This window comes from Bidens hawaiensis, unplaced genomic scaffold (assembly GCF_021521415.1).
Source record: "Bidens hawaiensis isolate Kalapana, Puna unplaced genomic scaffold, B.hawaiensis_p1.1 tig00004685_1, whole genome shotgun sequence".
Taxonomy (NCBI): domain Eukaryota; kingdom Viridiplantae; phylum Streptophyta; class Magnoliopsida; order Asterales; family Asteraceae; genus Bidens; species Bidens hawaiensis.
Genome location: NW_027491287.1, coordinates 81,262 through 106,697, shown reverse-complemented (window position 1 = coordinate 106,697; position 25,436 = coordinate 81,262). Strand labels below are relative to the sequence as shown.

Genomic DNA, 25,436 nt, shown 5'->3' with positions numbered 1-25,436 from the left:
CACAATCTAATTAACCGTTTTTTTAAATACCGGCTATGGTCAACGCGGTCTAAAAACCGGTTAGGCTAATAACCATGTGGGGTACTAACCAGTTTTTTTATCTAGAAACCCCTAAATGATATAACCGATTTTGGGTATAACTGAACGAGTTAACAGAAAAAAACGGTTTAAGAAAACAACTAAAACCTAAAAAAAAACAGTTTCGGTGGTCCATAGTAGAAACCGGTTTGTAACCTCCGGGTTAAATCGAGTAGTAACCAGTTTCTTGCGAATCGGTTAGTAACCGGTTAGTTTATTGATGTGTTGCAAAAAGCGCCAAAAAAGCTCAAGTACGTTTATGGTTTCAAAACAGAGGACAGTTGCACATGGCAGGGAAGGTGTTCGACGAAATGTCTATAAGAAATTGAATCTGATCACGTTATATTATAATAAAATCCTTTCGATCACCAGAAACTAATATCTGCAACTGTGTCGATCTCAATTTGAACGGCCAACTGTTCACTGATCTTGGATTGTGATCATACATATATACATTTCATAAAGGTAGTTAGTAGTTGAGATAGAGAGATGTCGAGACGTGTTCGGTCACTGTCGAAGCTTATTTCGGTGGCTAAACCGTGTCTGCTTAATCAGGTAGAGAGATCTGTTGGTGTGATTAACTGTAACCGACGCTCAACGCTAGTAACCGACGCCGGTTACTAGCAACGAGCACTGAGTTAAGCCAGGGCCGTCCCAGAGAATCGTGCCAAAAAAAATCTGGGCTAGTAAAAAGTAAATGGGCCTTTTTATATTGGGTTTAAAACAGTTAAATTTTTAGATGAACTTATTGGGTTGTGCTGATTTTCATATATAAAAGGAGCTTAAATAAATTGGTTAATTGTGTTTAAAGTTTAAACTTAAAGACAAATTTTTTTTATATCCCGGGTCTATCGGGATGATCTGCCAGCACTGAGTTAAGCACGTATTGGGGCGGGTTATGCGCGCTACATTGCGTCCCGACCTCGGTATGTGTAACTGGCATTGGAATGTGAAAAACTGCGCATTTAAACAAGTGTAACCCATGCCACGTGCGTAACCGGTGCTGAAAACCTGAAGCAAAGATGAAATGTACATTTATTTCAAAAAATAAAAATAAAAACAATTTTAAACCAACCTGTTTCGACCGGAAACCCGTTCTAACCTCTGACCCAAGTCTGCTCGACCCGACTAGTTTGCCGGTCCTAAATTTTGTTATTTATTTTAAGCGAAGAAATTGAAATAGTTTATGCTGTCTGGGAGTGTATTTGATATGCTGTGTAAGGTTTATTTTGTATGTTAACTGTATTGAGACAATTTTGTAAGCCGACTTCTAGATATTTACGAACGTTAAGAAGCATAAATGATCGCTTAAAGTTAGTTAACAACAACTTATTAGTTAAAGAATCAAAGCTTTGGTTTCGCCATATGGGATTTATGTTTTTGTTATGCTTGTGATTCGAAGGCGGCTGTTAGGTCCCAGCAGAACCCAGTTGGACCCGCAAGACTCACCTTGAACAGGGACGTCTGCGCAATGACCAACTGCTCCAGCAGGACCCACCATGCTCAAAGAACCTTACGCGCAGTACGCCAGCTGTACCCGCAGGGAAGCCTCCCAATGGTGAAGTACCCCGCCTGTTCCCGCAGCTGCGGGTACAAGCCATCAGGGAAGGCTACCCGCACTAACAGCAAGGCTACACGCACAAGGCATTAGCTACTTCAGTAGTCACATGAAGGAATGAGCAAGGCGGGAATACTCCCGCCTAAATGAGCCAGTCCGTATGCTTCTGGAAGGTCTTTCGTACTATACCTACTAAGGTATGGGCGGAACAGACAAATTGACCAGAGCAGCCCATGAACCAATCACAGGGTGACAGCTCACCGACAACAATACGAGGAGGAGCACCCTCTAGTACTGTTTGTCACTATTAGCCGCTGCCTACTCACCAACTCTTACGATGGGACGTGCGCAGCATACAGTTGGTGGAACAGTGCGTAGCCGGCAGTAAAGGAACAGTATACAGCCGACCTTTACTGTTGGCCGTAGCCTATCCACCAACCAGCATGGCTTGTGCGTAATCCACTGTTGGTGGAACAGGAATACTATTCAGCTGGCTGTACCTTCTAGGAAACCTACCTTCGGCTATAAATACTCCAACACCTTGGAATGGTAAGGACATCATCTAATATCTCAATCTTATCTAGCAATCTCTTAATATACACTTATATTCAGAGCAATCTAGTCTGATTCTCACGCCGGAGGGTGGTCACAAGGAGGAACCCCCCCCCCCTTCTCAGTGACGAGCTTACGGTGTCTGTTTTGCAGGTCTCCAGAAGAACAACCTTCTCTGCTAGACCTCATCCTCGTGGGAAACATTACTTAACCCCCAGATTATCCATAATCTGCCCGTGGGTTCACTTAGTGTTTCTTCATTGGCGCCATCCGTGCATAAAAAGCTAGAACTAATTCTTAGTTTTTTCAAAGTTTCTGAAGAAATGGTTAATGTTACTCCGGTCCCAAGACCAGTAAGTGACCAAGAAACCCCGGTGACCACAACCCCAGTAACTGGGAACACCGGCGGTTATACAAATCTTACGAACACTACCCCGGCTACCCAAGCCGGGGCAAGTGCAGTAAATATTCCACTGGGGTTCACTGATGCCCAGTTGGAAAAACGAACGAGGGTCCCTCGCCAAACACTAGATCAAGTGAAGGCGTGGGCCGAAGCACGTCAGAGAGAATTCCAAGCTGAATTGGATGAACGCTTGCGTTCAGTTCAACAGGCTGACGAATTCGGGAGTACTCGCCAACATCTCAATATGAACAGTGAGTGCGAGTACTCAGACGACGAGAGGGAAGAATCCGATACCGACGCAAACCCTCGCCATAAGGCGAAAGGGAAGCGTAAGGAAACGGACTTCCAACCAAAAAGGATTTTTGGGGAAGCTTTTAAACCAACAAATGCGGAGAGAAACCCGCGTGACTTCTCCAAAACCTTTAGACCAACTGCTACAAATGCAGGAAAGTCAAAGTTCGCAAGGGACATTGCAGAAGCAATCGCCCCGAGAAGTGCCAAACAAATGTCCAACATTGGCACTTATGATGGTCTATCCGATCCAGACGACCATTTGAACAGGTTCATTGCGGGGGCAACCGTCAGTAACTGGACGGAACCCACGTGGTGTTACATGTTCCAGATGACTCTGGTCGGAGCGGCCAGGGCATGGTTCGATCGCTTGCCGGTCAACCACATTTATGACTGAGCGGACTTTCAGAATAAGTTCAGCCAGCACTTCAGCCAGCAGAGGAAATATACTGAAGAACAGTGGACGATCCTCAACTGCGTTAGAGAGGAGGATGAATCTTTACTAGACTTCATCACCGCTTCAATTCCAAAAAGCTAAGTCTCGGCAACATAAGTGAAGATCTTGTCCGCGCAGCTTTCATCCAAGGCGCCGAATACCCAGAGCTTATCCGCACATTGACGGGTAAGGATGGCATGCCATCAACATGGGATGTCATCATGACGGCGGCAAAGCGCTTTGCTGAGACGGAAAAGCAACTGGGAAGGGATCTTCCCCAGAGTACACACCTCTACACGCAGAGGACAAGAGAGAACAATGTTCGGATTGCCCGGCAGAACAAAAAGAGGAAGCTAGGTATCTGGCAGTCAAGGGTAAACTTTGACACCTCATCCAGCTCTCACCCTCTTGTTGGCGGAAGAAATCACACACACCCTTCAAGCCAAAAGCACCGGTGGACGCCACTCACCAAAAGCGTCACGGAGATATTTGCCACTGAAAAGCTACCGTGGCCAAAAGCTCCAATGATCCGGCAGCGACCTAATGCGGATCAGAGTAAATCCTGTGACTTCCACGGGACAAAAGGTCATGGTACGGAAGAGTGTACATCCTTGAAGGATATTATTGAAGCATTCGTCAAGGATGGAAGACTGGCACACCTGGTGGCATCAATCAAGAAGGGAGGAAGGAATGACAACCGGTACCGAGGCAACGGACGAAAGCCCGTTGACATCAGCATCAACATGGTTCATGGTAAGATCGGAGGAAGAAAAAGGCGAACGACAGAACCATGCACGTGGAAGGAAGCTGAGGTGCGCTTCCCGCGAGTGCCAGGAGGACCCAGCAAAGAAGGCCCTATCGTCATCAAAAGCCAGCTGGGGCACTACATCACTTCTCGCACTCTTGCTGACAACGGCGCCTCGTCAACGGTGATGTACAGGCAGTTCTTTGACAAGCTAGATGACGAAGACAAGGAACGCCTGGAAACGATCTGCGCCTCGATGGAAGGGTTTGATGGCAGCACAAACACCCCCCTGGGTATCCTATCTTTCCCCGTCACTCTTACGGATGGGAAACACTCCCGCACAGAAGATGTGGACTTTGTCGTAATGAGGAAGCCACACCACACATACGACATTCTCTTCGGGAGAGACAGGATGGCAAGATTCAACGCCGTGGTATCCTCAGTCCACGGCATGATGGGATGGCCAACAGCTGAGGGTGTAGCGATGATCACCGGCATTCCCCAGGTATGCATCGCATCTGTCTCATCTAAACCCAAACCAAAGATGGCTAAAACAATCATCACAGAACCAGAAAAATGGGCCTTCAATGGCAAGTACCCTGACCAGGCCGTCACCATTGGCCCGACAATTGTTGATCCCACACGCACCTTACTCAAGCGCCTATTACAAAAAAACGCTGACATCTTCGCGTGGACACCAGCTGACATGACTGGTGTACCCCGAAGTAAGGCAGAGCATAAGCTCAAATGCGATCCGGCTGTTACGCCGATCGTACAAAAGCGCAGAGTAATGGGGCCAGAACAAACTAACGCGTGTAGAACCCAAGTCAAGGAACTCCTTGACGCAGGCATCGTACGCGTTAGTAGATATCAAACTTGGGTTGCAAATCCCGTTATGGTACCGAAGAATAACAAACAATGGCGCATGTGCATAGATTTCAAAGACTTGAACAAAGCATGCCCCAAAGATTGTTATCCGTTACCCGAAATTGATCTTAAGGTGGATTCGTTGGCACCGTTCCGCCTTAAATGCTTCCTGGACGCGTATAAGGGGTACCATCAAATACACATGGCCGTTGATGATCAGGACAAAACCGCTTTTCGGACGCCCGATGGCACATTTTGTTACCAAATAATGCCATTCGGACTTAAGAATGCCGGGTCCACATACCAACGCCTGATGGACAACCAGTTTCATGCCCAAATTGGGAGGAACTTGGAACTCTACATGGATGACTTGGTCATCAAAAGCCCTGACCCAGAAGCGATGTTGAAGGACATCGAAGAGACTTTCAACACGCTCAGGAAGATAAACATGAAGCTCAACCCGAGCAAGTGTGCCTTTGGGATGGAAGAAGGGAAGTTCTTGGGGGTCATCGTCACTAAAGATGGCTTCAGAGCGAACCCTGAAAAGGTCGAAGCCATTATCAAAATGGAATCACCTACTACCATCAAACAAGCCCAGACACTGAATGGACGACTAGTGGCACTTAATCGCTTTCTGGCAAACCACGCAGATAAGTCGTTTCCCTTCGTGTCAACGTTGAGAAACTGTTTAAAGAAAACGCACTTCCGCTGGACATCAGAAGCGGAAGCAGCTTTTCAGGAGATTCGGTCACGCTTGATCGAACTCCCAACGCTCACGGCACCAAAAGCGGGAGAGGAGTTAATCCTATACCTTTCCGCAACAGATAGAGCAACCGGGGCAGTCCTGCTAGTAGAGCGAAAAGGCATCCAGATGCCAATCTATTATGTCAGCCGTGTCCTAACAGACGTAGAAACCCGGTACTCTACCCTCGAAAAATTAGTCTTAGCACTTATACACGCTTCACGCAAGTTAAGACGATATTTCCAGGGCCACCCAATAACCATTCTCTCTAACTTCAAACTTGCAAACGTTCTAGGCAAACCCGAGTTATCGGGACGCCTAGCCAAATGGGCAATTGAGTTGGGGGAATACGCTATAAAGTATAAGCCAAGACCAGCCATAAAAGGCCAGGTTCTGGCCGACTTTATTGTAGAAGTGCCTGCATCGCGGGAAAAAGAGTGCCAGGAAGAGGTTCAACCCTCTCCAGCACAAGACATCAATGATGTCTGGTGACTCTACACTGATGGAGCAGCCAGTAACGAGGGTTCAGGCGCAGGGCTGAAACTAACCAACCCAGCAGGCCAAGAATACACTTACGCTATTCGACTGGATTTTCCAAGTACGAATAACGAAGCCGAGTATGAGGCATTCTTGGCTGGGCTGAGAATTGCGCGTAAGATGGGGGTGAAAAACTTGGAAGCCCACGTGGATTCCATGTTGGTAGCCAATCAAATCAACGGGACGTACACGGCCGTGAACGACACAATGGCCCTATACCTCGCACAAGCAAAATCCCTTATGCGCGATTTCAATGACTGCAAAGTCATACACGTCAAGCGAAGTGAAAACAAATCTGCGGATGCGTTAAGCAAGCTTGCATCATTAGCCTTCACCCACTTAGGAAAGGATATCCGCATTGAACTCCTCGAGGCACCTTCGGTCCCGCACAAGGAAATTTGTGTCATCCAACCCAGCTCGGAAACATGGATGACACCAATAATAAAATACCTTGCGGCAGGTACACTACCAGAATCCAAAACACAGGCAAGAAAACTACGCTGTAAAGCACTGAATTATCAACTCATCGATGACATCCTTTACAGACGTAACTTTCTTGCCCCACTCTTAAGATGCGTGGACAACCAAGATGCTGACTACCTCCTAAGGGAAGTACACGAAGGCATATGTGGAGTACACGCAGGTCCCCGCGCTGTTGTAGCTAAGCTAAACAACGCGGGATACTTTTGGCCGGGGATGCATATGGATGCACTGGCATACATCAGAAAATGCAGGTCTTGCCAGCTTTACGCACCCAACACACACCGCCCGAAGAATGAACTTGTTCCAGTCACTTCTTCATGGCCATTTCAGAAGTGGGCCATCGATGTGACAGGCCCATTTCCTACAGCAGCAGGAAATGTTCAGTTCCTAGTGGTAGCCATCGACTACTTCACCAAGTGGATAGAAGCAAAACCTTTAGCCCAAACAACCGCGAAACATATCAAAAAATTTATTTGGGAATTTATTATTTGTCGTTTTGGACTTCCACAGAATTTGGTGAGCGATAATGGCACCAACTTTGCTGACAAGAAGCTACAGCAGTGGCTGAAGGAACTTCAAATCACCCACACCTTTACCTCAGTGGCACACCCGCAAGGTAATGGTGAGGTGGATGTAACATCCTAAAATTTTAATGATGAATAAAGGAAGTTATGTTTAGTGATTTCGCGTAATTGATTAATGTCGGGGAAGGGGCGGGTCTTGGACGTGGATTAATTGAGATGGGTTAAATAAGAATGGGATTTCAGGGATATAAAGAATAAAGGAAGTTATGTTTAGTGATTTCGCGTAATTGATTAATGTCGGGGAAGGGGCGGGTCTTGGACGTGGATTAATTGAGATGGGTTAAATAAGAATGGGATTTCAGGGATATAAATACCCCCAAAATCCCAAAAATATCTTCATTTACATCTATTTCTTCACACACTCAAAACACACACATTCTAACCGATCAAGATTCGAAGCCGAGACCCGAGATTTTGTTGATAGATCTGAGTTGGTAAGGTAAGAACAAATCCAACAAAGCTATTATTACTGAAAATGGTTAGGATTGGATGGGTTAACCGGACCCGAAACCCAAACTGCCCAAATCGGACCCCTAAAACGTCGATTTTAGGCCGATTTGATGGTTGGGATTTGTAGGCGCCGATCATACGATTCCGTGGGTACCAAAATCGAGTTATTTGGCTAAGAAGCGAAGGATTTATGGGCAAACAGATCTGCAGCGCGATAACTTCGCCTGCAAGATTAAGTTCGCCTGATGAACTTCGCCTTCAAGCGTAACTTCGCCTTCAAGCGTAACTTCGCCTAAGGATAACTTCGCCTACGGCCAAGTTCGCCTAAGGTTTAACTTCGCCTGAAGCCAAGTTCGCCTAAGGTTTAACTTCGCCTGAAGCCAAGTTCGCCCGAGGTTTAACTTCGCCTAAAGTGAAGTTCGTTTAGAAAATAAATTAAAAACCTAATGGAAAATGTGTTAATACAGTTATTGGAAATAAAATTTTTCCAAGCTGACCTGGCAGCTCGACCCCAGCCAGGGGCTCTGCCCCTTGGACCCTGCTAGGGGCTGCCGCCCCTAGACCCCGCTGCCAGGGGCGCTGCCCTCGGACCCCCGTTCGTTGTGGGTAGTAATTAAGACTAGAAAGATGTTATAAGTAGTGATAGTTAAATTGATATGTATACTTGTTATACAGTCAGCCGTGCACAACTGAAGAAAGGGATTACGATCAACGGAGAACGTAACCGTGTTCAGGTGAGTTTCTAGCCCCATTTATGTGTTACGTTTTCAGGGCTGTGTGCATACTCGATATGTTTGTTAATACACTTATCCTAAGAGATAAGCGTATGCCTTATGTGGATAATGTGAAATGTATGAATGATTGCTTGATGGTACGTGAACGATCTTCGGATATTGCACGTACTGTCAGGTTGTAACGCTATGTATAAGGTAAGTATGTTATGTATGTTTATGTGTATGAACATGATAGAGATAATAGAAGAAAGAAATGATAATGTATGGTTGTATGGTTACGAAAAGGGTACCGAGCCCTAATAATACTCGAGGTATGATGTATGGTTGTATGGTAACGAAGAGGGAATCGAACCCTACTAATATTCGAGGAAGAAGGGTACCGAGCCCTAATAATACTCGAGGAAAGAGGGTACCGAGCCCTAATAATACTCGAGGAAAGAGGGTACCGAGCCCTAATAATACTCGAGGAAAGAGGGTACCGAGCCCTAATAATACTCGAGGAAAGAGGGTACCGAGCCCTAATAATACTCGAGGAATGTAGGGCGTAATGCTCTTTATAACATAAGATATGAAAGTAAGTTAATACAAAAGAAAGTAAGAAAGTATGAAAGTAAGAAAGTATGAATGTAAGAAAGTATGAAAGTATGAAAGTATAAAAGTATGAATGAAAGAATATAATGTTATGTGAATGGTATGATTATGTGATTATCTAGAACTCACTCAGCGTAGCTGACTTTTAGTATGCACGCAGGTGAGTAGGATGAGGCAGCTCGCTTGAGAAGACACATGGCACTGATCAAGAATCTGGCATCTGAAGACTTATGATGTTTTAATTTAATGCTTTAATGTTGAAAGACAAAGGATGTTTTGAGACAGGTTATGAATTATGTAAAGTTTTATGAAAGTTTTATTTTCCGCGTAAATGTTTTAATTAACTCTGATATTTAGAACTGTGTTTATGAGTAAATCCAACACGAAAGTAGGGCTACCGGTGACGGGGCCTTACAGTGGAAAGAGCAAATAAGAGCATCGTCGAAGGCATAAAGAAAAGACTCTTGGAACACAGATCCGGCTGGGTGGACGAGCTTCCGCACGTCCTTTGGGCAAACAGAACGCTGAAGAAGGCCAGTACGGGAGAAACCCCGTTCAGTCTCACTTATGGCACTGAAGCCATGGTCCCGGTCGAAATTTGTTTACCCTCACCAAGGGTCTTGATCCAGCCAGAAGACAATGATGCGGAAAGACGGTTAGACCTTATGCTAACCGAGGAACGCAGAGACTTAGCCGCAGTGCGTGAAGAGAACTACAAGCGACAAATGCAAAAGTATTACAACACGCGGGTAAAACTCTGCAACTTCAAAATAGGAGACTAAATACTGCGTAACAACGAGGCTTCGAACCAAGAACGCCCAGGAAAGTTGGCCCCGGTCTGGGAAGGGCCATACATCATCAAAGAAGTCCTGGGAAAGGGCGCATACCGGCTCGAAAGGCTCGATGGCACTCCCATCCCAAGAACATGGAATGGAGCTCAATTACGCAAATGTTATATGTAGATCAATTCCAAACTTGTAAAGAAAAGGCCTAGAGCCACTTCTAATGGAAATGATTCTCCTTTCACAATGTGTTGATAGCCTTACCTTTACACTTATGAACTTCCCACACTATTGTGCCGGTATTCACCGCATAAATGGGGGAAGAAGTAAGTCGTTACGTGTGGAAGGCGGCAAAACCCGCATAAACACAACGCTAAAAATGTTAAAAGTTTTAAGGAAAACCTACACGCAGGTCAGATGTAAGTAAAGTTTAGCCATCCTTGTAAGTGCAAGTGACGGTCTTACCCGCACAATCACGAACAAAGAAGCAAAACTTCAACCTATCATCTACCACGTTCAAAGGTTAACTTATTCTGAACACTTAGAAAATTTCAAAGGAAAAGATGAGGAAAACTTCCACACAGGTCAGATATAAGTAAGGTTAAGCCATCCTACTAAGTGTAAGTGACGGTCATACCCGCACAATCATGAAAGAGGAAGCGAAACAAACTTATAATTTACCACGTTAAAAAGTTAACTTATCTAAGTACTAAAGAAATTGCTAAGTTAAAACATGCGTAAAATAAACAAGGCAAAGAACAAACACAATCTTTATTTCATCAAAATTCAAATATTACAAAGAGCTATACAAAAGCAAAAATCTACGCTAGTGGTGGAAAGGGATCTTCAGAATCAAGCTTCAGGACCACTTCCACTTGGACCCGCTCCATCAGTAGAGCGTGGTGGTTCAAGGAAAGTCTAAGGATAGCAAGCCCATCATCAGCAGCAGCGACTTCGTTCACCTTCTCCACCACCGGATGCGGGAAGGCGGCATACTGGTTCACTGCTTGGTCATAAGCAGCTTCAGTATCCACATCAAACAAAGGGAAGTTGGAAGGCGGGATGCCTTTCTCAACGAACCCTAGACCAAGCAAGAAGCCGGCCTTTTCCCCATCTTCATGAGAAGCGTTGAGGGCTGCGCTCATAGCATCGTCATAAGACGTCTCTGAGAAGACCCGATGCACAACCTACAAGAAAATATACAAGTATCAGAACCTTTTCTATTTACAAAGAAAAGCGTAAAGACATGAAAGCTTACCTGAGACAACGCTTCTCGAAGAAGCCATTCCTTGGCAACCAGAGCTTCTTGGAGGGCAGCTTGAGCTTCGTTACGGGCGCGTTCGGCTTCACTCTTGTTGAGGTTGGCAAGCAAAACTTCTTTAGCCGCAGCTTCTTCGACGCCCTTTAGCTTCCGCTCAGTATGGTCAAGCACCCCCCTCTGGTCCAAGATCTCCTGGAGCTTTTTGGCGTCTTCCATCGCCAAGGCATCATGAGCCTGCTGGAGAGCCTCTAATTTGGTTTTAAGCTCTTCATTCTCCATGCGTAGAGGCTCAGCAACAGCTTCAGCCTTGGTGGCCCTCTCGGTTGCGTTCCTCGCAGTTTCCTTGGCCAGCCGAAGCTGTTCATTAACAGCTTGGGCAGCCTTGGAACGGGCCTCGAGTCGAGCCTGAACTTCAACCTCGAGGGCCTTGAAGGCCTTCTCCTTTTCCGCAACCACTGCGGAAAGCCTTTGGTTCTCCTCCCGGACAGCCCGCGCCTGAGCCACTTCTTTAAGGCGAGCTGCTTTTAACTTGTCGTTTTCACGACAAAGCCGCTCGACTCGCGGCTGCATCCGGGCAAGGAGAACCCGAAGCTCATTGGTTAGCCTACCCTCCTGGTAGCTAGCCATGGCTTCCCCCAACGCACCACTGGGAGCAGCGTGACGAGCCCATTCCACGCACTCCACAGGGGTTCGAAGGGTTGTTCCTCGGCGAATGTTCCATCGTGGAACATACACTTCATTGGAATCCGACACTGCAAAAAACATAAAGCAGTTAGGAAAAGATGATAAAATATATATATATATATATATATATATATATATATACATATATATATGAAAAGGGCCAAAAGAACCCTACGCACCTGTAGGGTCAATAACAGGCCGATAGCCGCCGAACCCATCACCTGAACCCAAGGGAAATCCATCCAAGAGGTCAGGCAGATGGGAAGGTGGCAGAGATTGGCGCGAAGCCCCATGCGTACCTGATGGATCGGCCGTCGATGACGGGGGCATGGTAGCAGCCGCCGCAGTCGCCGCCGCGGAATCCGCAGCAATAGTAACCGCCGGCTCCGTGAAAGATGCTGTAAAAATCGCACTCACAGCCGGCGGTGACGTCATCTCAGCTGGAACAGTCGGCTCAAATGAGTGAGCAACTGAACCAGCGGAAGCAGGCGCAGGCGCCTGGGTCGACGCCTCAGGTAGGCTGACCAAGCCTACCGTCATTGGCCGGGAGGTACTCCTCTGCGCTCCACCCTGGAATGCGTCAACATCCACGCCTGCGTAAAGAAGATAAGTGTTAACGATATTAAACTATGAAGATAAAAGCTAAGATTGTACTTACGGGTTTTCTTGAGCCTGAAAGTACGGACGGGCGGGGACGAACCCGATGGAGCCGGCCTCTTCGCGCCGGTTACCGTCGTCTTCTTGGGCTCTCCGGAGGTGACAGTCGCAGCCTCCGGAGAGGTGGTCTTATCACCACCGGGATTCCCCGCCACCTCTTCGCTCTCGGTCTCCGAATCAGACCGAGGCGCTGGATCGGCAGTGGAGGCCACCTCCTTTCCCTTCCCACCGGCAGCCTTCTTCTTCCGCACCAACGGAGGACCATCTGCGTATTCCTCATCAGAACATACGATTAGAGGAATTCCAGCAGAGGTTTCAACATTGAGGGGTCGAGGGTTGAAGAGCACCTTACCTGGCCGCCTGGCGCTCAGGATCTCGTGGCCTAGCGGGTAGACCTCCACGAACCGATCCGCAGTCTGTTCTAGGATGGGCAACTCGTTCTCGTCTTGAGCGCGAGTACCCATCCGAGCGGGACCGTCAGCCTCCCGCGGGTTCAGGAGCGACTGCAGGTCGTTCCCCTCTGAAATAAACAGGAAAAAAGTTAGAAGAAATTCAGAATCAACAAAAGGAAACAAAGCATACCGTAAGGAACAGAGTTCGAACCGTATTCGAGGACGATGGGAACCTTTTGCGCATCCGCCGCCTTCCACACCCGGCTCATCCCCAACATCACCATCCCGGATTCCGCAAACCGGTAAACCGGAGATTGGACCCGGGAAATCCTAGAAAACCATTCCGCCTCCTCGTAGTTGGAGGCGTGAAGGCTGGGAAGAGCTTGCCCGTTCTTAAACTTCATGGCAAGGGGGATGGCGCGAGCGGATATGAAGAAGAACTTCCGCTTCCACGCGCGAAGACTGCGCTCGGTCGCGCAAATCTTCAAACCCTTGATTCGGGTAATCAGGGTATACCACCCCTGGATGCACCTCCAAGTGTAGAAGGTCATCAGGCGGTCAACATGGGGCTCAATGCCCAAAATCCGGCACACCCACTCAAAGTGGCGAATCTTGGCGATCGCCATGGGGTGCAACTCGGTCAAATGAACACCGTGCCTCTCAAGGACACGGTAAACAAACTTTGTCAATGGGAACCTAAGATTCCCATAAACAAAGAATGCAGCATAAACCCCGATCTTGCCTCTGGGGGCATCGTACACCGTCTGGTGGGGTTCAGGAAACTCAGGCTCGAGAGACTCGAGCATGAACTTCCTGACGACGTACCGATATAGATCGCCAGGCAGAGCACACTGGCACTCACCAGCAGTACTCTTGTCATCAGCTGTAGAATCGATATCACGAGACATCTTGTAAAAGAAGAAGAAAACGATTTCGGGAGAATGCTTGCCTGAAAAGGATGAGTATTCGCCGGAAATCGCTTAAAAGATGAAGAGAAGAGTGAAAGTGTGGATTACAAAGAACCCTCTCCCCCTTTATATACTAATCGCAATTAATGCGATGCATTTAATGCGGAAGAGAGAGAAATCGAAGGTGCAATGAAACTATGACACGTGGCAAGAAGCAAGCTGGCAACAGCTGTTGATAGGACGCGTACCACTAATTTCGCGGCCACGCGCCCGAAAAATCGCGCCCACGCGCCTAAAAAAGCGTCTGGAATGACCATGTACTGTCACGTCACCATAACTTCCTGCACGTCCTGACACAGTCAGAAGAAACCGTCGCACGACGTTTCAGATGTTTGGACTGTTCCTATCTTTCCACCAACTCTTCGAATTTCGAAATTCAAAATTCAAAAAGATTCAAAAGTAAGCGGGAAAATACCCCTTACCTTGGCAACCAAGTAACCATAAGACGGGTGCGGGTACAGTGTCAAGGCAAAACCCTTCACATACTTAGCACCCGCAGGGAATTGACGCCAGGAATACCTTGGAAATAAAGTAACCGTAAGACAAGTGCGGGTACAGTGTCAAGGCAAAACCCTTCACATACTTAGCACTCTGCAGGGAATTCAAACCAAGAAGGATCTTCTGGGCCATGCTTGCGGAAACGGGAATAACATCCCCGCATGACGGGAACGTCGAGAACTATATTGTTTGAAACTCCAAGATGGAATTGGTGGTTTTAGCATAATTGATCACTATGTTGAAAACTACCAAGACCCCATGGAGAATCCACACAAGTGGGACTCAACGCTCCTGACGTGCGAGGAGATTACAAACCTACCCGCTTCATACCCAAAGATCAAGCAGAAAAGTCGGGAATTTCTGCGTGACATCAGGAAAACCGCGGGAAGAATCACCACGGAAAACCTAAAAACTAAACCCTTTTTCAAAACCCTTTGCTAAGTCCAAAAGTTCACCTCACTTATTAATAATTCATGAGAAGAACATTGGACTGGGGGGACTTGAAGAGGTAGGTCCCAGCAGAACCCAGTTGGACCCGCAAGACTCACCTTGAACAGGGACGTCTGCGCAATGACCAACTGCTCCAGCAGGACCCACCATGCTCAAAGAACCTTACGCGCAGTACGCCAGCTGTACCCGTAGGGAAGCCTCCCAATGGTGAAGTACCCCGCCTGTTCCCGCAGCTGCGGATACAAGCCATCAGGGAAGGCTACCCGCACTAACAGCAAGGCTACACGCACAAGGCATTAGCTACTTCAGTAGTCACATGAAGGAATGAGCAAGGCGGGAATACTCCCGCCTAAATGAGCCAGTCCGTATGCTTCTGGAAGGTCTTTCGTACTATACCTACTAAGGTATGGGCGGAACAGACAAATTGACCAGAGCAGCCCATGAACCAATCACAGGGTGACAGCTCACCGACAACAATACGAGGAGGAGCACCCTCTAGTACTGTTTGTCACTATTAGCCGCTGCCTACTCACCAACTCTTACGATGGGACGTGCGCAGCATACAGTTGGTGGAACAGTGCGTAGCCAGCAGTAAAGGAACAGTATACAGCCGACCTTTACTGTTGGCCGTAGCCTATCCACCAACCAGCATGGCTTGTGCGTAATCCACTGTTGGTGGAACAGGAATACTATTCAGCCGGCTGTACCTTCTAGGAAACCTACCTTCGGCTATAAATACTCCAACACCTTGGAATGGTAAGGACATCATCTGATATCTCAATCTTATCTAGCAATCTCTTAATATACACTTATATTCAGAGCAATCTAGTCTGATTCTCACGCCGGAGGGTGGTCACAAGGAGGAACCCCCCCCCTTCTCAGTGACGAGCTTACGGTGTCTGTTTTGCAGGTCTCCAGAAGAACAACCTTCTCTGCTAGACCTCATCCTCGTGGGAAACATTACTTAACCCCCAGATTATCCATAATCTGCCCGTGGGTTCACTTAGTGTTTCTTCAGTATGTTAACTGTATTGAGACAATTTTGTAAGCCGACTTCTAGATATTTACGAACGTTAAGAAGCATAAATGATCGCTTAAAGTTAGTTAACAACAACTTATTAGTTGAAGAATCAAAGCTTTGGTTTCGCCATATGGGATTTATGTTTTTGTTATGCTTGTGATTCGAAGGCGGCTGTTGGGTTTCAACGGTGGTTCGGAACGAAAACGGTCAAACATTTTAAACCCGTTTTAGTTAATTATTTCGTTTCAATAAATATTAATCATTATTAATATACAAACTTAAACGAACTATAAAAACGCAGCGGAATATAAACGATTAAACGAACCAAAACCGAAACCCAAAACCCGGATCCGATTACAACAATACGAGTACGATTAAATAACAATAAAACAACCATAGTTAAGTTTTCGATATACCTCGGTTATCGAAACCGGGAAGACACCGAAGGCTAATGAGAAAGGCTAGGATGACACAATCAAACACCCAATCCAAGATCCGGCGACGGCGGCGGCTAGCGGGGGCGGCGGCGGATTCCGGCAATGGATGTGGCGGCAGCTAATGGCGTCTGAATTTAGATGACGGCAGTGAGCGGCAGCAGACGGCAACAGACAGCAACACAACAGCAACAGCAAGTCACCGAAAAACCGGGTTCACCGGATTTTGAATTCGCCGGAGTTACAGGTCCGCCGGAAAAACGGGTTGTGTGTTTTAACGGCACCGGAGCTGGTAAATAACTGCGGTGGTGCTAGCTGTGACTAAGGATCTAAGGTGGTAGCTGTGTGGTGTATGCGGCGGCCGGAAAAACGTTCGCCGGAAAACCGGTTGGCCTGAAAAATGGCGTCGGACTTATAATGGCAGCTAGGGTTTTGTGTTTTTTTGAAGGTTATCTTATATAATAATATCTTATAATATATATAGTATTATTAGTAGGGTTTAATCAAGTTAAATCGACGGGGCTTGAGCCCAATTAACAAAACAAAGCCTTGTCCATCTAATTAATTGTGTCGGGCCTAATTAACATTTAAATAGGCCTTCATCTCGTCACCCCCGGTGTAACTCAGTCCGGGTCACATTCGGGTCGGTCGCGTTGACTTGACCCGAACCGACCATTAAATCCAACAGTTTCCCACTTGGACGGATTTGGGTCAAGTATCACAACGCTAACAGCTAGAGGCGTTCTAGCTACACATAGTTGTCCCCAACCAAATATGACATTTTTAAATCCATAACCAAAGTATCTTGGAATACCTTATTGCAAGATAATGAATTTATAGTAACCGTTGTCATCTATCCTTTCTGTATAAGACATTAATTGAACAATGAAACATGGATCAAATCAATCTCATATGGTGTTCAATTATTGTAGTTCTCGATATAGAGTCAAAGTGGTCCAATCAAACACACAGTTAGTTTGGGTGAGGCCTCACACTTTACCAGTTTGAATCAACGAGGGCGCCAATATATCTAACTGTTACATTTTAATGTAAGAGTACAGAATCTCATCTTGACTACATACAACTCCCACTGAACTCCAGAACATTCCCAATCAATGTCTTTATGGCTGGCAGTTACGCGACAGCGGTTGACGTGATCAAAGAATATTCCTCGGTAAACGAGAGTTCTAATATGTATCTCAGGTCTTAGGATACTAAATGAGCATACTATTATCAAAACATCTTATGATCAAGATCTATGAAGATGATTTGATGCGAGTTACATCCAACGTCATTCATAATGAGGTCTGTGAGTTTGAAAGTCAACTGCTTGAGTCCAAAGTCAGAATAGTCTTAATTCAGAATCGTTCCCATGAGTCTGACCGAATATGGATAATTTAGAATATAATATTCATGGATTAACCGTATTAAAAAGAACACAGTTGTATCATTCAACGTTTGCATTTAACCATTAAATCAAAGGTGAACTGAAAAGTACAACTGTTTGAATGTTCATACATCCAAATACTAAATCAAAATAAATCACTAGCAAATCTAAGCCTGATAGCATCTCTATGCTTATCCTGAGTCATCGGCTTAGTGAACGGGTCAGCTAGATTTTGATATGTGTCTACTTTGCTTATCATGATGTCACCTCGTTCCAGTATTACTCGTACATAGTGGAACTAAAAATGTGCTTGGCCATGTAATGATAATTGGGCTCTCTGGCTTGAGCAATAGCACCTGTGTTATCACATATCACGTCGATCATTTTCCTAAACTTGGAATTAGATCGAGGTTGGCTATGAATTTCTTCATCCAAGCAGATTATGAGCGAGAAGCATCTCGGTCATTTTGGAAGTTAGCGTCAGTGTAACATCTTACAATGAGCTCCTCTTCCACTCCTCCAAACACGCTTACGAGACGTCAAGTCTAGTGCATAATATAGCATACATGACAGAGCCAATCGGTGAAGCATATGGAATTGCTTGCATGTGCTTTGTCTCAATGTCCGTTGCCGGAGATTGCGATTTGCTAAAACAGTTCCTTTAGAAATGGAACATCTCCTATCTTGGAGTTGTCCATTGAGAAGCGTGTCATGACCTTGCTTATGTATGTACTTTGACTTAGCCCTAGAAGCCGCTTAGATCTATCTCGGTAGATCTCGATTCCCAGAATATAAGCAGCTTCTCCAAGATCTTTCATTGTAAAACAAGATTCCAACCAGTGCTTAACTCCCTTAAGCATAGGAATGTTGTTTCCAATTATCAGTATATCATACACATCCAAGATGAGGAATGATATAGTGCTCCCACTAGCCTTTCTGTAAACACAAGGCTCATCTTCATTATTGATAAAACCAAACTCTTTGATTTTCTCATCAAGTGAAGATTCCAGCTTCGAGAGGCTTGCTTAAAATTCACTTGCTACCTATTGCCCGACCTTCGGGGGGTAGCTCAATCAAGTTCTAGACTTGATTGTCATGAATAGATTGCATCTCGGTGTTCATGGCATCTCGCCGTTTCTCAGATTCCGGATCCAAGATTGCAGATATGTAGTTAGTAGCTTCGTCGCCAGACTCGGATACTGATAAGACTTCCGGACCATCCAGATGCCATAGGTATCTAGGATTGGGTGCGGAAGTCCTAGTACTTCTGCGAACGCTCGTGTTCATGTCTGATATATCAGCAACAACAACTTGTTGATCAGACACTCTAGCTTCTCAGCGGTTGTTTGTGATTCTTGAATTTCTTCAAGATCGACAAAACAATCTCCAGTTCCACGATCTAGAAATTCTTTCTTGAGGAAGTGGTCTTTCCTCTTGATAGAAATCATATTTATATCAGGATGAAAGAACTAATAACCGCTTTGGTTGTAGTGTTTAACGAATGCGGGAGGTGATCATAAGGGCGAAACTCCAAAAGGAGTGAGGCAAGTTAGTTCTACCCATCATCGATCGAACCATGTTTAGCAAAGTTCGATTCCTCCTCTCGCTCACAGCCATTATGTTGGGGTGTGCCAGGTGGAGTGAGCTGTGAAACAATTCCACGCTCTTTTATATGAGTGATGAACTCTGAGCTGAGATAGTCTCCACCTCGATCTGATCGAAGTATCTTAATGGTTTTACCAAGTTGGTTTTTCACTTCGTTTTGAAACTCTTTGAACATTTCAAAAGTTTCATGCTTGTGTTTCATAAGATACACATAAGCATATCGACTATAATCATCGATAAAAGAAACAAAGTATCTTTCATGGTTTCTAGGCATGGTTCTGAAAGGTCCATATACATCAGTATGTATGAGTCCTAACAGATCTCTTGCTTGTTTACTTTTATGAGTGAAGGAGTTTTTGACGAGTTTGCCAGCTAAGCAAGATTCACAATCGTCAAAAGAGTCCGGTCTTGTGGATTCAAGAATCCCTTCGGATTGGAGTCTTTAATTCTTGCCTTGCTTATGTGGCCAAGTCGGCAATGCCAGAAATGTATCGTTGATGCCATATCTGATACGTTTTGAAAGATTATATACGTTATTATTAGTTTGAACATATATCTCATAAATACCATTTCGAGGTTTAGCCTCAAAATAAAAGATATCATTTAAGTAAGTAGAAATAGCTATGCCATTAAAACACGTACTTAAAACCTTGTTCAAACAGCAAAGAAACTGAAACGATGTTGCTGGTCCAACCAGGAGCATACAAATAATTATTCAAAAGAAAAACTAGGCTAGATGGACAAGTAAAATGAAATACTCCAGTTGCCAGAACCGGTACTCTCTTCTCATTTCCAACGATGAGTTCCATGTTGCCTTTATTCAGTTTCCTCCACTTCTCAGGCTCCTGCAAGACATTAACGATGTGGAAACCACATCCGGTATCAAATACCCATGTGTTGCTAGAGACAGTGAAAAGTTTAATAACGTATATGGAAATACCTCAAGAAGAGCCTTCACCATTGGCTCTCTTCATCTTGATCTCAGCAAGGTATTCGAGATAGTTTCGCATCCAGTGTCCCATTTGGTTGTATCGGTAGCACTTGCGCTCCTCAGGGGGCGGCGGTGGTATCTTTGGAACCCCTTTGTTAGCATTGGTGGCATTAAGGGCAGCAATGGTAACATTCTTCTTGCCTTTACCCTTATAACCCCGATTCTTTGATTTTGGCTTCTTGACACCAGCAGATCGAATCATCAGAACTTGATTGGTCCTAGAAGGAATGTTCATCTCAGCCGTCTTGAGCATGTTATGAAGCTCTGGCACTGTCTTCACCCAACCATTTATGTTGAAATTCATTAAGAACTAGTCGTATGATTTGGGGAGACAGTTGAGGATGAAATCAGTTGTCATCTCATCGGGCAGGGGATAATCAAGTTTCTTAAGCTGATCGATGTGCCCCTTCATCCTAAGAACATGTGCACTGACGGGAGACCCCTCTGCCATCTTGCAACTGATGAGTTGTTTCATGGTGTCGAAACGTTCTTGACGGGCTTGTTTCTGGAACATGCCCTTGAGTTTCTCAAGCATCTCATAGGCACCAAAGTCTTCCAAGCCTTTAGCAAGCTCAGAAGTCATGGTGGCTAGCATAATGCAGGAGACCTCAGCCGAGTCATCCTTATGCTTGTCAAGAACTTTTCGAGCAACGGCTGTGTTGTTTTCAGGCTCGGTTGGAACTGGTCCATCGAGAACATACAGGCGCTTTGCCATGGTCAGAACAAGTCTCAAGTTGCGGTGCCATTCGATGAAGTTGGTACCGTTCAGTTTATCCTTCTCAAGGATAGTCTTAAGAGCGTAGGGTGAGTATTCGTTTGACGACATCTGATTAATTAAGCAAAAGTAAATTTAATTAGTATTTTCGACGTTGTAGTCCCATTATTAATGACTCAATAACATTAATAAAATAGGAGCATGAAAATCCAGCTTTCAGTTATTAAAGGCAGCTGTAGCACACAACATTAATAAGTGGTTAGGCAGACTGACAACGATTGCCAATTGTGAATAGAGCACAACTCTCGGTTATGAGACCTATAGAGACAACGATTGTCTGTATAAATACGTTTAGCCTCATCTTTGCTCACATTAAGTCTCCAGACAGCTTTAGCACGTAACAGGAGAGTAAAGTAATAGTTGTCCTAGTATAGTGATGTGTGAAAGGGCCAGATGTGTCAACGAAACGCTTTCACCTTGATGGGATATGCTAGAAAACAAGTGCGGTGCTGTAGCTCCAAACACTCAAAATTTCGCAGTATGCCTCAAGTGTGACTTGTAGTAGGATTGGCATAAAATATTTGTTTTAAATTGGGATTAATTTTAAAATTACCAAATAGAGTAAAAGTCAAATTTTACTGTATTTATTATCGGGACGATATGATGAACTCTTTCATCTCTCAGGACACTTAGTTTTAAATAACCTATTACAAAAAGTTTGTCGCGATATGACTAACCAATTTTAAGTTAATAGAAATCTATTAAGTTATTAGTTTTGGAAATCAAAACATTTTTAATTTGCAAAACATAATTGGTTAATAAAATGTTTATTTTCAAATTTATTTGGTATTAGGTCGGTGATATTATAATTCTATTATAAACAATCCAAACAACCACAAATAGCAAATAACAATAATATGTAAATCCTTATGGCCAAAAGGTGATCGGTCTCGCTAGAGCCAATTAGGGAGACCGATCGGGTCAAGGGGTTCACAACACAAACAACCACAAGGATGGACTTTTTCGTGCATCCCGTCATCTTGCCCGAACTCCCACTAACTTCAAGAAATCCTTGAGCTCGTCCTCGGTTATCTTCGCGTCTTCTTTATTACAAATTTATAAACTAACAATAATATGCCATATTACAAATTTGAACCATCTTTATGGCCAAAAGAAAACCGAAAAATAAATAATAACCGTTTACAACTTTTGAACCATCCATATGGCCAAAAACAAGCTCAAACACCAAACACAACCAAACAAACATAGGTCGGGGCCGGATTTACATATTCAAAAAAAATAAAATTTCGGGTCGTTTTGACTTGGTCAAATAAAATAAACAAAACTTTGACCAAATCAAAATCACCCGAAAACAAATCTAGATCTATAAACTTTAAACGATTAAAAGTTTAAGACGTAGATCCGGTTTAAACGAACCGGTATCGACTCGTACGTTGTAACCTCGGCTCTGATACCACTGTTGGGTTTCAACGGTGGTTCGGAACGAAAACGGTTAAACATTTTAAACCTGTTTTAGTTAATTATTTCGTTTCAATAAATATTAATCATTATTAATATATAAACTTAAACGAACTATAAAAACGCAGCAGAATATAAACGATTAAACGAACCAAAACCGAAACCCAAAACCCGGATCCGATTACAATAATACGAGTACGATTAAACAATAATAAAACAACCATAGTTAAGTTTTCGATATACCTCGGTTATCGAAACCGAGAAGACACCGAAGGCTAACGAGAAAGGCTAGGATGACACAATCAAACACCCAATCCAAGATCAGGCGACGGATTCCGGCAATGGATGTGGCGGCAGCTCATGGCGTCTGAATTCAGATGACGGCAGTGAGCGGCAGCAGACGGCAACAGACAGCAACACAACAGCAACAGCAAGTCACCGAAAAACCGGGTTCACCGGATTTTGAGTTCGCCGAAGTTACAGATCCGCCGGAAAAACGGTTTGTGTGTTTTAACGGCACCGGAGCTGGTAAATAACTGCGATAGTGCTAGCGGTGACTAAGGATCTAAGGTGGTAGCTGTGTGGTGTATGCGGCGGCAGGAAAAACGTTCGCCGGAAAACCGGTTGGCCGGAAAAACGGCGCCGGACTTATAATGGCAGCTAGGGTTTTGTGTTTTTTTTTTGAAGGTTATCTTTTATAATAATATCTTATAGTATATATAGTATTATTAGTAGGGTTTAATCAAGTTAAACCAATTGGCCTTGAGCCCAATTAACAAAACAAAGCCTTGTCCATCATCCTGTCCATCTAATTAATTGTGTCGGGCCTAATTAACATTTAAATAGGCCTTTATCTCGTCACCCCCGGTGTAACTCAGTCCGGGTCACATTCGGGTCGGTCGCGTTGACTTGACCCGAACCGACCATTAAATCCAACAGCGGCATACGGGTTGAATTATGCAACTATTTGCAGTTACATTTAAGTTTCTATATATAAATCATCAAGTTAAACATGATTTAGGTCTTACCCTGATAAGCCAAGCATAAAAAAACTGAAAGTCTCATATTACATTATTCTGTTTCATTATGTCCATGCAATTTATTATATACCGTCATTTATTTCTTTGGATGTAGGCAGATGCTGGAATCGTGTCACAGACGAGGTCCCCTACTATTAATTTTGTATTAGGTAAAATTCATATATTTGTGTCTTTATTACATTCTTGTTATGATCTTTAAGTAAAAAGTTGTCATAACTCATAAAGTATGATTCTTTAGCCATTCATTATGATTATTAATTTTTATACTTACTCTTGATATGTGATACCATTAGGAGGCCCGGGAGTTGGCAAAGGTACACAATGTGCACGGATTGCTGAGACGTATGGATTCACGCACCTAAGCGTTGGAGATTTGCTCAGAAAAGATATATCTTCCAATAGTGTGTATGGGTATGTGTAGGGGTATGGTACTTGTAGGGGTATGGTACTAAACCCGGCTTACGACCTTAATTTATTATGTCTGGCTTATTTTATTATATGGACTAATACAATATTATTGGACTGAGGGGGTTTTGTGGAGGTAACCCTAACTGTGCTAGGCCCATTAGGGTACCATGATGGTGGCCATGAGGCTCCCTATATAAGGAGATCTCCACCTCCTTATTAAGGGTTGGTTGTTCTCAATAAGAGCCACCACCATAACCATTTTTGTGTCTGTAAACAAGAGATCCTTGAGATTTCTTAGCAGTCACCTCCACACCCCCAAAAACCATTGCAGATCTCAAGCTAGCCGGAGAAGAAGATCAAGGCGCAGCTCGTTCAGCCCGAAGACCCGGGAACATCGTCATGGATCCGCAACTTCATTTTATTACTTGTCACATTCATTTTTAGCAACGTCTGATATTTTTATGCTTTCAGTGATATGATATTAGAGACGATCACAAAAGGAAAAATCGTGTCTTCAGAAGTGACGGTCATATTGCTCAAAAGCGCTATTGAGTCCAGTCAAACTGATAGATTTTTGATTGATGGTTTTCCAAGAAGCGAGGAGAACCGCGTGGCTTATGAACAACTAGTGAGTGTCAAATACTTTGTTCTTGATATAATTTCTGGAGTAAACTGCGGTAGGTTTGTCCAAATCTGCGGTTTTAGTCAAATAGTTTCAAATTTGTGATTTTCGTCCCTGTGGTATCATTTCTCTTGCAATTGAACACGAATTCATTAACCCTGTTAAGTCTGTTCGTTAAGCTCATCAGCGTGCCCCTCACGTGAGGGGCAGTTTTGTCCTTTTTCTCCTTAACTAAACCTCAATCCTAATTCGCAAGCCCCCTCACGTGAGGGGCTGGAATGTATTTGAAAAAAAAAAGGACAAAACTGCCCCTCACGTGAGGGGCACGCTCATGAGTTTAACGACTAGACTGAACGGGGTTTATGAATTCGGGTTCAATTGCAAGTGAAATGAAACCATATTGGACTAAAACCGTAGATCTGGACAAACCACAGGGACGAAAACCGCAGTTAACTCTAATTTCTGTAATAATGTTTCAAACACTATTATCTCAAAGTTTATATTTATATATAGATCGGAATAGAACCGGAAGTTGTACTTTTCTTCGATTGCAATGAAGAGGAGATGATGAAACGAGTACTGCATCGTAATCAGGCGTGTTCTGCACATTAAATGTTCTTTTTATTATTTTATATAATTCATCCGTTTAACGTGTTAATTTTTTTTTTAACTTTGATAGGGGCGGGTTGATGATAACATTGACACCACGAAGGAACGCCTTCGAGTGTTTGAAGCTTATAGTCTACCTGTTATTAGATACTACTCTCAGAAAGGGAAGCTTCACAAGGTTTTAATTACTGATGATCAACATTTTTTTATTATTAAAAATGCATTTCAATATATTTAAAAACATCATGGTTTGTGCTTATTAGTAATGGATGCCAAATTTTGCAGATCAATGCCACAGGAACAGAAGATGAGATCTTCAAACGGTTGCGGCCTATTTTTGCCACATAGTTTGGATTTGTTTGCAACGTTTTTGAATTTGAAT

General features: G+C 44.3%; 1 protein-coding gene across 1 annotated transcript; it reads left to right on the top strand.

Annotated features, from left to right (window-relative positions):
- The first annotated feature begins 309 nt into the window (after window positions 1-309).
- LOC143627612 (UMP-CMP kinase-like) lies at window positions 310-25,436 on the top strand. The gene is made up of 7 exons (XM_077097392.1): window positions 310-633; window positions 23,510-23,564; window positions 23,709-23,826; window positions 24,295-24,451; window positions 24,959-25,039; window positions 25,125-25,232; window positions 25,340-25,436. The coding sequence occupies exons 1-7, from the start codon at window positions 568-570 to the stop codon at window positions 25,400-25,402; spliced, it is 648 nt and encodes a 215-aa protein (XP_076953507.1). The 5' UTR covers window positions 310-567; the 3' UTR covers window positions 25,403-25,436.

Coding starts and splice junctions, on each gene's coding strand:
- LOC143627612 (XM_077097392.1), top strand. CDS start 568: ATGTCGAGACGTGTTCGGTCACTGTCGAAGCTTATTTCGGTGGCTAAA. Junction 24,452..24,958: donor GCGTGGCTTATGAACAACTA/GTGAGTGTCAAA, acceptor ATTTATATATAG/ATCGGAATAGAACCGGAAGT. Junction 25,233..25,339: donor AGAAAGGGAAGCTTCACAAG/GTTTTAATTACT, acceptor CAAATTTTGCAG/ATCAATGCCACAGGAACAGA.